The 14,246-nt window shown below is 37.8% G+C and overlaps 1 protein-coding gene across 7 annotated transcripts in view; it reads right to left on the bottom strand.

The window, feature by feature from the left end:
• The window catches only part of AIMP1 (aminoacyl tRNA synthetase complex interacting multifunctional protein 1), a 32,654-nt gene that overhangs the window by 6,809 nt on the left and 11,599 nt on the right, over positions 1-14,246 (bottom strand). For 6 of the 7 annotated variants that reach the window (XM_063135604.1, XM_063135601.1, XM_063135602.1 and 3 more), the window contains 5 exons: positions 12,392-12,525; positions 8,635-8,748; positions 6,475-6,636; positions 5,392-5,600; positions 2,484-2,652 (listed from right to left, as the gene is read on the bottom strand). In XM_063135604.1, coding sequence (XP_062991674.1) covers positions 2,484-2,652; positions 5,392-5,600; positions 6,475-6,636; positions 8,635-8,748; positions 12,392-12,506 — 769 coding nt within the window. In that variant the 5' untranslated portion in view covers positions 12,507-12,525. Of the gene's footprint in view, positions 1-2,483; positions 2,653-5,391; positions 5,601-6,474; positions 6,637-8,634; positions 8,749-12,391; positions 12,526-12,677; positions 12,698-14,246 lie in introns of those variants that run through there. The other variant, XM_063135603.1, reaches the window with a different exon arrangement.

Genomic DNA, 14,246 nt, shown 5'->3' with positions numbered 1-14,246 from the left:
GGATATATTGGGTCTACACCTTCAAAGGCTGAGAGGCCCATCCTTGTAGGAGGAGCTCCAACCTAGGAACCCCCTTCCCAACTGCTGTGAAAATTTCCATGTCTGGTGCTTCTCCGATTTCAGAATTCCAATATCAGATAGTGGCAAGAGGGAGGCATGTCAAGGGGATTCTGGGAGAAGCAGGGCATCCGCAAGCCCTCCCAGTTCTCTCATGCCCCCAGGTCAGCAGCACATCTGTGCCAGCTCTGGAACTGCTGTGGACTGAAACTAATGAGGGAGTTTGTTCGTTTTTAAAAAAGTAACAAAAACACCACTCTGTCCTTCCTTCTGCATTGCTGGCATCAGCCTGGCAGGACATTGCATGAGCCCTTGGATCTCCCTGCAGGTAGTGGTAGAATTGCTCTGCAAATCTGCATGTTAAGTAGTTTGGTAACAGTTAATGGCCTAGATGGACCCTTGGCCTGACCCGGCATGCCTCTTCTTCATGTTCTAATGCTATGGTATCTGAATGCCTCAGCAAAGGGATACATAGAACCTCCATGTTCAGCAGCAATGCAGAAATCAGAAGAGGTACGATGGGCAATTCAGTGGATGCCTATCTCCATCATGCCCTGCCTGCTAATACCCCATAGGCAAGTGGTTGGCAACTGTAGGAAGAAACAATGCTAGACAAAATGTACTTGGCCTAATTCACAGCAAAACAATTCCCCGTTCATCTGAAAAGCTGGCGAGTGGAATCCAATGTCACGCTATCAGCTCCTGTGACCAGAGTTTCTTTCTTTTTTTTTTTCCTTTTTGTTGCAGTCCATCCCCACAAATATCTGCTCTGGAAGGTCCCTTGAACTCTCTGGAGCAGCTCTTGAGGACATGCTAGACGAGGTGGAAAAAGTCCCCTCCTGGTTCCACTGATGGAAGCAGTTCATCAGTAAATGGATTCCACCCAATATGTTGCTGCTTTACTGGGTTTTTTTTTTTGGCATAATGCTTGCTTTAGCAACTTTTTATCTATGATATTAAGCTTATTATATAGCCAGATCGGTGAAAGAAAGGCTAATTTAATAATACTAAGGCTGCATTTCTACTCTTCACTCGACATCTACTCCATGACAAAGAAAATGCTTCCTTGCCTATAAAATAATGTATTCTAGAATCTGAAGTAGCAACACAAGTTTTAGGTTCTCTTTCAACTTGAAAAACACCTGTTATAGCTTGCTGGGCAGTATCCTATACTGTCACTGCACTTCCGCACATTCTGTTGTGTCACTAGCTAGTGCAACAGGGAGTAGGGGGCTTCCTAAAAACAACCCTGGAAACACTAGTTTCTGAAATTGGATAGTTCAGCAAAGTTCCCTTCTGCCAACTCCACTGACCTGCCCCATTCTAGAAATTAGTGTCTCAAGCAGTTTTCAATTGCTTTAAGAACCGCTAACTCCCTGTTGTACTAGCAGTGGCTCCCGAACACTCCATTCAATTTAATCAAATTTAAAAAACAGAGGTTTGTAGAAAATAAATAAATAAAATAACACTCCAACTGATTATACATTAACTGATGTGGAAAGTTAATAGAAAAAAATGTTTTTAATTTTGATGACAATCTTAACTGAATAAGGACAGATCTCCCCCCTCCCCCGGTGCATCAGTTCATCTGTGTGATCTCTCAGTAAAAGTATCATGTATCATTGGTACACTCTTTGTCCTGTCACCCATAACTGGTGCTCCCCTTCACATTTTCTTCACATTAAAATTTGTACTTCATTAAAGATATCTATTAAAGGTAACTAAAGGCAACTATCTGAAATATAATCTCAAGCATTCCTACCAGCGACTTTATTATCAAGTATTATCTCAGTGGTGCCAGGTACTTTATTACAGTAGTAGTATCCATTCGTGCAAATCCACCCATTTGTTATATAACTTTCACCAAGTTCTTCTTCCACCAGTCTTAGTGCTGATAAGAAACAGGCCAAATCGTTTCACACACAATCCACAAATGCATTTCAAAAGGCACTCATTCACTCCATTTGTTCTGCTCATCAACCAATTATTAGTGTCTAAGAGCAAATGGGTAATTATACAAATTCAATGTTTATATAAATAAAAAGAGCATGAGCAAAAGAAGAATGCAAATCCTAACACCAAGTAAACAAAAGACCAAAATGAAATGAACTGCGACAGGAAGGTGGATGCATACAACATATGTAAACCCTGAACAAAAATCTATTCTGCAAATTTTCCATATACTGGACTACACCAAGGCCAAAAGGAGAATTATTATTTCTCTCTCGAAGTAGTTTAACCACTGGATTTTTTCATTCCTGTATACGTTGTTCCTGAAATTAATGTTCCTGAAATTAAAACTTTTATTGGGCATATATGTATCTGCTTAAAATGACATTTAACCCATTTTCTAATTGAATAAAACCATAAGAACAACTTTCTGGTCAGTTTGTCCTTTTCCCCATTTTTAGGATATTTTTGCTTACCGGAAAAGCCTTCAAATGTGATTCTCTCTCCAGGAACAACCCCACTAGGAGGGATTAGAATTTCCACCTTCTCTGGTGTACTAGCACACATCAACATGGCCTGGGACACCACTCCTCTCATTTTCACAGGCTTCAGGTTACAGAGAAATATTGCCATCCGGTTCTGCATCTGTACATGGGTACAAAAGTTTTTTTAAAAAGAGGTGGAATGTCAGTCTTTCCATGTTTCTTCCACAATGTGGAAGCAAAAAAAGTTAATGCATCCAACACACGGAGTGAAAAACACAAGTATGCAGATATTAATATGTTAGCAACAATTAACATTCTTTCAAAATTAATTCAGCAGTAAAAGCCAGGAAACAGCCAATTAAAGTTAACTGTCTTCTAATATAACAGACATAACAGGGTGCAATGAAGACATTAACATTATGTCCTGATGTGCTGGGATAATGGCCGAAGCAATGTTTTACTGGCTTTCCATTCTTTGTGGTTCTGAGTTTCAACTTTTAACAGTTACATTAGGGATTTTGCTAAAAACATCCTTCTGAACTAATCAGGGAAAGTATAACAAATATGCCCAGGTGGCTTACCATTCAGGATGTAATTATGGTACATACACATACTGATCCCAAATGCCAAAGACAGGATGAATGTTTTGGAGCGAATTCAATTAAAATACTTGCACACAATGTGCACTGCAACCTATTTGTTTAAAACTATAGATGCTTCTGTTTGTTTCTCCAAGAAAGAATGCCACAAATAAATACGGCAATGAGGCTCCATTAGGGAGCATTGCAATCAACAGTTTTATCCAGGGAAATGAATTATTTTTGATACATAGGAATTCACAAACAATACATCTAACAAAACTGGACATCTCAATCCACACTACTGTTTCCATAATAGAGACATTTGCATATAAGTCATAATTTAAGGAAGAGCTTTTGATTAATACCTTTTCCATGTAAAACTGAAAGAAAGGTTGGAAGCTACAGCCTATTTCTAATTATCTTCATGAAACATTATAGAACATTAAAAAGATATTGAAAGCAAATAACTTCAGTGATTTAATGAACAGTCAAATAAATTTAAGGCAACCCTGTCTGTGACCAACTGACCATTTCCTCTCTTTTCGAACACAAAAGGACTGTCAGAACAAGAGACAAAAAGCTAAGCAAAGCATCCTCCTCCCTGAATAATATTTTGGATAAGTGTTTTTTTTTAACACTCAGGATCTGACTTATTGCAATATGTTCAGACAGGAAGGAATTTTCCCTCAATGCATTTCCGGATAGCGTGGGTGTCCTCCAAGCTGTCTGGATTGCGAAGATTCCACTATATTTTATGTAAGACACAAAACACAGTACAGAACACGCTTTAAACCATATTGGGATACAAAAGAAGCCAACAACAAAAGGCCTCGCATGTTTTTATGCAATAAAAATGGAATAATAAAACTGCCAAAACACACACAGACACAGAGCTCACTATACAAAATGTATCTTTTTTGTTTCCTAGGAGAAAAAAAAAAATGAACAGCAGGACCTAATATAGGTCTATCATAATGTCCCAAACACAAGCCTGTTGATCCAAAAATGGCAGGACTAATTATGCATGTCAGGAGTCGTTTAGTGCTTCTGTTTACTAAGCAGCAACCCTGCCTCATAGTTTCTTTTGAAACCAAAGTGAATTTCAAGTTTGTGAATGGGGCGGTGAGGGAGACAGAAGGGGACTGCCACTTTAAGGGGGGGGGGAGTTAAAATCCCACTGAGCACATCCCAAACCTTTAGGCATGCCTAAAAAGGCTATTTAAGAGCTACTTGATGCAGCATGGCATAAGGGTTAGTCTAGAACTAGAAAGACCTAGGTTCAAATCCCCAGTCAGTCATGAAACTCACTGGGTAACCCTGGGCCAGTCATACTCTCTCAGCCTAATCTTATCCAACAACAGGATTGTTGTGAGGATAAAATCATAGAAGGGAAGGCTCATGTATTCTGCCTTGAGCTCATTGAAGAAGAGGAAGCATATAAATGTAATAAATATCTGGATCTCAGCCAATGAAAATTTAGAAGAGGGTAAATTTTGACTTAGCTAACTTTGCTGAGTTACACAGGAAGAGCCAAACATTTCATTCTTGCATAGATTGAAGTGATGTCATCCATATTCTGAGGAATACACCTTCATCAACATGTTGGAAAAATATACATTACAACAGTAAGCTAAGCAAGGGGAACCAAGAGGAGCTTAGGATCTACGGATATTCGCAGAAATAATCTGAAGTTATGCATATGTGCAAAATTACTCCCAATATTGTATTGCTCAGACTACAGAAAGAGTGTGAATAAAGGTGGAGATCAATGTTGCATTTCCCCCCCTGCAAATGGCCTCTTCAAGTCTCCAGAAACACACAAACACATTTCTGTCTATAATTGGCAAACATGTATGCCACGTATGAAAGTGAACAGGGACATATTAACTGCTTGATTAATGGGCTGTGACAGCTAAAGTGGCATTATTGCTTGGTTAATAAAAAAATACTCAGATCTGCCTCAATTGCCATGTCTTATAATGGACAGCAGAGCAAGCTGTGCCAATAGATGTGTAGAAGATGCAGAATAAGGAGTTAATACTGGCCATTCCAAGAGTGCTGCATATAGGAGAGATACCAGCAGAGTTCTTCAGATGGAGTCAGATTCTAGTGCTGGCACACACAGAAGCTAGATTTGCTTTGGTATTTGTTTAACTTATTCTTTAAGTAATATATTCAGCTTCCTGAGATTACTTTGGTATTCACCTAATATATACTGTAAATGCCAGAAATAAATGTTGAACTATGATCATATCTAATAAAAACTATTAAAATAAACCTTATTAGCAAATAATGTACCAAAGGAATTCCACCTGTACCTCTTCTACAGGAACATGTTTCACTAGACCACTGACAACAGTTCTAGGATTTGCTTCTCCAACATCAACCTCCTCAACATACAGAGTATCAGCATCTGGGTGTTTCTTTGCTGTTGTGATGCAGCCAATACGAAAATCAAGCCTGGAAACATCTAAAGGCTTTGAGTCATCATTTGCAGCTGACTGCTTTTTCTCCTTCTTTTCTGCAACTAGAAGAAATCAGAAGCTGCTTAATTATACACATACACTTTGTAATGCAATTCAAGCAAGTTAATAAAAATATACATTTCCCTTTTTCGCTACGTATTTTTGAATACACCCTGTGATTTCAAATGAGACCAAGTATTACAATTCTTCTTCAGGTTTCCTTAAACATTCCTAACTAGCATAATTCCACAGTATATTGCAGTATATCACAGTATAATTTCCTTAAAGAAGGAAGAGGCAGAGTCTCTTTCTCCTGGCAGGGATGGCCCTGCAACCACTTCCTCCAAGGGCTCATGCTTCTGTGAGGCTAACGGAAGTCCCTGGTCTGGGGCTTTGACTTCTAGGGCATCCTGGGCTTCTGGTTCCTCTAGCTCCTCCTCTGAAGAGGACTTCTCAAGTAGGGGGATGACATTGCCCATTCTGTAACACTCTTTTAGACACCATTGATTTGCTAAGGTATCTGTCTAGCTCACATAATACCCTCACTAGAAGTAATGTCCAAGAATGGGATTCAGAGCTGTGTTTGAATCAACATGTTCTAACAGACTACAAAACAATTTCATTAGCATTAACACAGCACTGGCAGTCTTTTTAATTTTAATACAGATTTAATAGTTGTGCATTTTTAATAACCTTAAAAATACGAATTCATATGAAAATCAACTCTAACAACTCTGGAGTAGTTCTACAACCAACTTGGGTATATGCTATGTGCATATTAATCTTTCCTATATACTTTACAAGATCTCAAATAGCTTTCCTGGAACACTTCTGGACTAATGAGAAAATTGGTTCATATTTCCTTCCTTTACCAAATTCCTTTCCAGTGTATCAGTGAAATTGTACATTGAATGTTTCCATCTTCTGTAGAATTACCTTTCTTTTCTGCTTTGTCTTTTTTCTTCTTTTCTTCGCTTGTTCCTTTAGGTTGTTCCTTGTGACCAGATGGGGTGATTGCAGCAGGTGCTGGCTGAGACACACCTTCTGAAAATGAAGCTGTAGAAGATGTTTCACTGGGTGGTACAGAGATTTGTTTCACTAAATTTAAACACATAATAAACATCAATTTTACAAAAGAAATTACTATGATAATACAGAAATATTTAGATTTAAGCAAATCAAATGCATATTGCTGCTAAAATCCAATCCATTAATCTAAAATCTTGGTTCTGCTACTTAGAAGTATTTTGTGAAATGTAAGTTGGAGTAAAATGTAGCATTACATGAAAACTTGGGGGGTGCCTCTAGTTTTGTGCTCATTTACATAAATTAAGTGTGTGCTTGCAGCTTTTACTGGTGAGCATCATGAGAATTAGTAAGTAGTTATGAAGTAGAAAACAGCAACAAAATTACTGTTATTGCAGGCTAATCCTAACCATGATTAATCAGAAGCAAGTAAAACCAATTTAAATGATACTTGCTTCCAAATATCTATTTGAGATTAGATAGATGTTATATTTTAGTCAGTGTGATGAAAACTCGATGGTCTTATGGGCCCCTTCCAACTCTACGATTCTATGAAATGGATTAATAGCATAACTGAAATGCACTCATATATAACACATCCACACACAAAACCAACACAAGCAGGTTAAAGTTATTACCCCCCATGAGCAGTATGAAGTGACACAGTACACTATTAGATTCTGGAATCTACCACCTCATTTCACTGCATGTATAAACAAGGCCAAAGTGCCTTCGTGTAGGGATACAAGCATAAGATTACGTTTACAACTGAAAATGTAGGCTGTTACTATCTGCTTTTTAAAATACATTTAGATCCCATCTTTCTTCAATCATGGAACTCAAGGCAGTATACATGGGATTTCCACGTGGTCTTCCATCCAAGCACTGATCAGTCACAATCCTGCCTAGTCTCAGCAAGGTGGCCACTTCATGCACTCTCAAGGCTATGTCCTGTAAACTTAAGGCTTCTTCAGGCATTCTTTCTCACATAATTCCATTCGCATGAAACAGGAGTGTAGGGCCATGCAGATTAGCTCTGCCACATTTCTGTCACCAATTTTCACATGTTGGAGGGGAAACTTTTGAGGTCGGAAGTCAGCTCTATGCATGCAGGCTCTCCCTGTGATTAGAACTTTGAACAATAATGAGGGCTCTGAATCACACAGGGAGCCCACCTGCAGAAAGCAGGTTTCTACTTCAGAATTTTCCCCTCCAACAAGATAGCAATGCAATGTTTATGGTGAAGCAACTGAGAAGTAGGGTCAATACATGCAGCCCCACTCTCCTCTCTTCACATGACTGGGACCAGAGGAGGCAGAAAACCCAAAAGGGGCTATATTCTGCATATGATTGTCACAGAAAACATTTCTGTATGTAAAATTTTGGAGGAAGCGAAATATGAAGATTACAAGCTGCATGTGTTTAGAAATGCATATTATAACAGAGGAATAAAATGCAAGTGACCAGAAAAGAAAGACAGAATGAACCGCCCAGAGAGCTCCGGCTATTGGGCGGTATAGAAATGTAATAAATAAATAAATAAATAAATAGAGAACATGAAAATAGTATCTACACATTTAGGATGCTTTCAAACACTGGATATTTCAGACTTATTGATGTATCTAAAGGCTTACAAAATACATTCTCCTTCACAATTCAGTCTAGATAGCTGGACCAAACTTACATTTGCAGAGGGAGAATGCCTCTCAAGATCAAAGTCCTTCTGGCTCTCAATCCAGCTAAAGCTGTTCATGACTAAGACTTGCTGAAATGTGTTAATCACATTTAATTTAAATCCCATAGCTTTCAGCGGGACTTTAGATGACTAAATAGTGTTTCAAAGTAGCTTTAGAATTAAGAAAAAAATGTAATTAGATCCTATAGAGGCTATACCCAGTTTGCATACACACACATACAAAATAAAATGCCTACTCACATAAAAGCCCTCCTATCACATTTTTCACCACACTTTTTTAATCCTAAATTTGAAATCAAAATGGCTAAAAATTGGCTTTAAAATGACGTGCTTGCATGTGGCAACATTTGCTCCCTCAGCCCACATTCAGTCACCTCCATTCCGAATTTCTGCCTGGATCAATTCCTGTTTCAGCACCTCAATTTCTTTCTTCAGTTTAGCATTTTCTACACGAAGTTTCTTTTCTTCCCTCAGAGATGCCTGCAAGACTACAGGAAACATAATTTCCATTAGGAACTACTAAAGTCATATTGTCATAAATGGTAAGCTCAATTTTGCCTTTTTGTACAAGTTTGAGCTCTATTATTGTGCTTCAGTTTGACATAAGAACCACTTGCTCCTAAAACCTCAAAAAGCCGGAAAGTCACAATTCATATATGTTAGCTGTTCCATATACACTTGGCCTAATGTATTTATTTTTATTTATTTATTATATTTTTAATAAGCCTAATAACTAATGTGCAGACTATAAACAGTTAAAAGACGAAGACTGCATTCGGACAACACAATAGTCAATGGTGGGTTAATACTCAACTTCATAGTTGGTTATCAAGGGGGTACTCCCCACACGACATGATTATAATCAACCATGGTGTGGATTAAGGCCAGCGTCGAGTTGACTATTAGTCAGCAGTGTGCTTCATTGACACATCCCCCGCCCTCTCTCTCCCCCTCAGTCCTCCCACTGGTATCCCATCAGCCAATGCGAGTTCTGGCAGCTGGACTAGAGTGGCCAGCTCTCATCACTCTTGCTAGGGGACTCTGTAGTCACCAAAAATAACCAACTGTGTGCGACTAAATAGTCAACAGTGCCCAACACATAACACGATAACCAATGGGGCACATTGCATAGCAGTGGTCATTTGTATTGGTTATTTCGGGCAAATAACCAGCTGTGCTGTGGAAAAATCCTGACAGACGACACAATAACCATGTGTTGAGTATTCAACCCACCGCTCACTATTTAACCCATAGTTGGTTATCATGTTGTCCGAACCCAGTTTAAGATGCAATACACTTAAAATTATAAAATACAATACAAATATTTAAAAGAATATAATACAATACAAAGCCTAAGCCTTTTCTATAAAAACAATGCAGGGTAATAATGGTCAAATTAACACAGAACCAATAATGTAGGATTACGCAAAATCACTTATGTAACTTGAGGAGTTTCTTGAAATGCTTGAATTTCAGATTTATTATTTTTAAAAATGTGGAAGTATCAGTTTTAAAAATGAAATGAGAGGAACTGTCATGGCAACGGAGACAGTCTCAACATAGCAACCAAAAGGAAAGATATTCTTTCCATTAAAGTTCTGGAATAGGGAGCAGAAGATTTGAATTCTATCCCTTCCTCTTCTACAGAATGCCTATATAAGCACTTAGCACCTCAGTATTCCTAAATATTAAAGGATGTTTTTAGCACCCTACACTACTGTCAACAAACAGTAATTTTTTAATTTTGTGAACCTCCCAGAGAGCTCCGGCTATTGGGCGGTATAGAAATGTAATAAATAAATAAATACTACAGTAATATTTGTGGTGGTATATTTTGGAATTGATTCCATAGCATAAACAGAAATAGACTTCTTATTCATATTCACTCCCCCACCCTACCCCCAATCCCTGTTGCTAGAAAAGGACTGTTGCTCTAAGATTCTGGAGGGAATATAATTTGTAACGGCATTATATGCCTGTTACAATGGAATGCATAGCCAAACGGTTTATTCTTTAAAACCTTCTAATTACATCAGGAAAGCAGTAGTGGAAGAAAGATGACAGAGCATTTCACTGTGAACTGTAGTGAGATGAACTCTAGAGGCACTACCTTAGGGCTATTAAGAAAAATAGATGAAAAGTCTGATGTCTTATATTTATAAGCAGATCATTTGTCTGTCAATTCTAAGCAAAAATGCCTCCTTGGGAATTGAAAAAAAGAAGAAGGGCTTTAGTTAAGCCACATTAAATATGCTAAAACTCTTCAGCCTGGAATAAATATGATTTTTTAAAAAAGAAGGAAGTGCATATTTTTCGCTTTCTGATATAGTCTTAGCTTAACCTACAATTACCATTCTGTATATAGGCAGTTAAGTGCAATTGACAAAGGACAAATGGTAACAATAAATTCAAACAGCTCCTATAAGGGAGCTTCATATGTTGGGCTTTAGCAGTCCCAGAGAGAGACAGAGAGACTGTTATGTGGAGACAGGTGGCTGACATTTGCAAAGTTCAGACGCTATTTCTTCTTCACAAGGAAGATGGAATTCAGTAAAGTCAGTTCAAGTTATAGCAGATTTTTCTCTAAACTGTGGAAAGAAGTGGAGTAGGCCCTCTTCTGGTAACTTTCTTATGAACTGGTAGGTTAGTAGTAGTTTGACATCTCTCTCTTTAAAGAGGAGCTTATACCCTTTATCCCTGTGCATCTTAACTCTCCTCCCACTGAGAACAGGAGTTACTTTTATTAATTTGATAGGTCTGTTCCAGATTCTCAAAGCATCAAACAAGCCAAAATGCAAATTTTACCAAAGTGCAAAATATATAAAAAGTTAGAAACCAGCAGCAAGATAACTATCCAAATGCTTTTAGAAACAAGTTGGATTGCCCGTTTGTCTTAAACAATATTATTAAATGGAAGTAATTGTGTGCGAATATATCCAAGCAGTGAGTGTTTGCGAGGTACACACAAATTTTGGAAGGCAAATGCTATACCTAGAATTAACTTTGATGCTAGCTGCGAAAAGAAGTGCACATTACCTTTTAAACTTCCATATGGAGTGTTTTACCTGGTTTGTACGACACAGTGCAGCTCATCATGGATTATTTAATACAAGAGGAGTCACGGTAGTGCGAGCCCCACTCTGAATATCCAGCCTGCTTGGTGTTTGACGTGTCATGCAAATGCATTGAATGTGGGTTATATGAGGGTTAAATAACCATCACATAAGCCATGGCCCATTCTATGGTTATGTGACAACAACCCACAAGGAAAGGTTGCATATGCAAAATGACAGCCACATGCATCCTGTACGCACCACAACTTCACCGTGGATTAAGTAACCCATGGTGGGCTGTCTTGTTAACTGGCCCATTGTCCACAATTTAGTTCAGGAAATGATGTAAATTGTTCATGATTGGAAAATTATTTCAAGGCAGTTTGGAAGAAGTAATAAAATTACAAATCCTTCAGAAATACTTAATTTTTAGTCATCAGGATTGCTAAACATGTTGACATCATTTTTTGAAATTTCAGCATGCTTTGGTTTCTGCATTCTACCTAGATGTCCAGATAGCAACAGTGACTAGGAGCGTATTTTACTAACTGAATCCAATATACCATCCCATTCCTCCTTAATCATAAGGGAGCTTGGCCACCGTAACTCATGCACTGCTCTAACCTTCATGTTAGACTACTGTATGTAGTCTTCATAGAATGCACTTGAAGACAACTTGGACATTTGCACTTCTTGGCAGTTCCTTCTTAGACACAATTCAAGGTGCTTGTTATTGTTTACAAAATCCTAAATGACCTGGCATACCTTCTCCCATATGTACCAGATACCTGAGAAGGGAAGCTATTGCAAAGCTTAATTCAGGAATTGGTCATAGTAGAGTCTTAGCACTCTATTGTATATTCTCCACAGGGTTGACTACTAAGTAACAACCGTATTCACCTTTTGACAATAAATAAATTAACTTGTGGTTTTTAAAATGTGTAAAGCTTGCTATAGGAGAGATATAGACTAAAATTGAGGTTTTACCTAGGGTTTGGTTCACAATCTGAAGATATAGACTCTATTTCACTGCTTTTCCATGGACTTTTAACAATATGGTTAAAGATTTATGCCTTACTAGCTTTTTCCTTTAGAAGAGCAACTTGCTGCTTAAGGTATTCAATAACTTGATCAGCTTCTGCACCCTTCTGCTCCAATCTGCTCAAAACTGCATTGTTGGCTGCCATTTTCATCAAGGAACGGACTAAAATCCTAAACAAAAGGAAACAGGATAATATGAACATTTTATTAATGCAATTATCTGCAGTTCTGTTTTGAATAAGTGGACTGAAAACCAACCATTGTTGGCAGAACAGAGTATCTAAGAATAGAACACACTGGGCTCACTCTAACTTAAAACTCACATTAAAAGGGAATTGTCAAGCTGATTTTGATGTGTGCATGTATTTGGAAAGACAAGTGACTTCTGCTTCCATCTGTAACAAACATGTTTCTTCTGTGCAATTTAAAATCCATTTCATTTTTCTAGACTGCAAGGCAGAGGCAGAGTGCAAGTCATACAATGTTTATTTATTTATTTATTATTATTATTATTATTATTATTATTATTTATTTATATAGCACCATCAATGTACATGGTGCTGTACAGATAATATTTATTGCAAACAATAGTTGACCAATTTTAAGGTTCATTTCTATCAGAATGCTGAAGTATAAGGCTTTGTGTCACAGTGCCAGACACAACATAAAAACTGCACCATGCCAAACATTGCAAAGTTTATTGAAAAATAAGGTGTTTACTAAAAGACAGTTAATAAAACACAGTTAATAAACATCAGGTCTACAGAGTAAAAACTGTTAAAAAACAAGCAGAAGTAAGAAAGCTCTTAGCTATTGATCAAATTTCATAGTCCTAAAGGTACTCTGGAAGAGCGATGTCTTCACTATAAAGTGGAAGGTAAGCAGTGATGTAGCCAGAGAGGTTTCCCTAAAGAGGTCATTCCACCATGACAGTTCAGTAAAAAAATAAGACTGAACTTCAAAATAAGCTCAAAAGAAAATATTTTTATAGAGATCAGACTGCATAATATATATTAAAAGTGGCAGTGATGCAAAATGGGTTTTTTATCAAGTCACTGAATATTGCTGAAAAGTACCAGTCACATCCCACTGTAATATTTCTACTTCAACGAATCCTTTTAAAAAAGCTTTCAAGCATTTAAATATTCAAAGATTTAATTATTGTTGTGCTGAAAAAAGCAAGAAAAGCTAAAGCTTTCAAAGCAAATCTTGCACACTTTGCTATGTCATCATTGAAACCTGTTGATGTTATAAGCCTCTGGCATTGAATTAGATCTGCTTTAATGCTTTCTTTGGGAACAAGACACTATAAAGCATGCCCCCATGCTAACAGCAGCCAATGTGGGAAGAAATGAATATGGCAATGGGTGTGTGTGTACCCCACAATAAGATATGGGCCACTCCCAAATGCTTGGTAGTATCTTGCTTCTCCCCCTAAAATACACTGGCCAGATGTGATTGCATGTCATCTCTTAAATGACACTGTCCTGGGCAGGGATATAAAACTCCAGGAAAAAATGAGGGGCAGAACCAAAAAACAAACAAAAAACCAGGGAAATGTTTCCTGCCCCCAAATTTTCCCAAAAATCCTGGGGGAAATTGTTTTGTTTCCATACACACCTCCCATTTCCCCAGTTTTTTCCTGGGTCTTTACATCTCTAGTCTTGGCTATGTGAGTGATTTGGGATGGTGCAATGCTTAGTTTAGAGTGCATTTCTCAATACATTGGCAATCATGGATTGAGGGCATTACAAATAGAGAGAGAGAAAGGGAAAAAACAAAGAAATCTGACTGTGAATGCTCAAGCCTTGGGACATTACTCAAGTATTCTCACCTTCCGATGTAGGGGCATTTTTGGATGAATGCAGCACTAAGCCTGGAGGATTGCTAGC

The sequence above is a fragment of the Elgaria multicarinata genome, chromosome 10 (assembly GCF_023053635.1).
Source record: "Elgaria multicarinata webbii isolate HBS135686 ecotype San Diego chromosome 10, rElgMul1.1.pri, whole genome shotgun sequence".
NCBI lineage: Eukaryota > Metazoa > Chordata > Lepidosauria > Squamata > Anguidae > Elgaria > Elgaria multicarinata.
The sequence above is the reverse complement of the archived record's forward strand: the minus strand, read 5'-3'. Positions and strand labels throughout refer to the sequence as shown.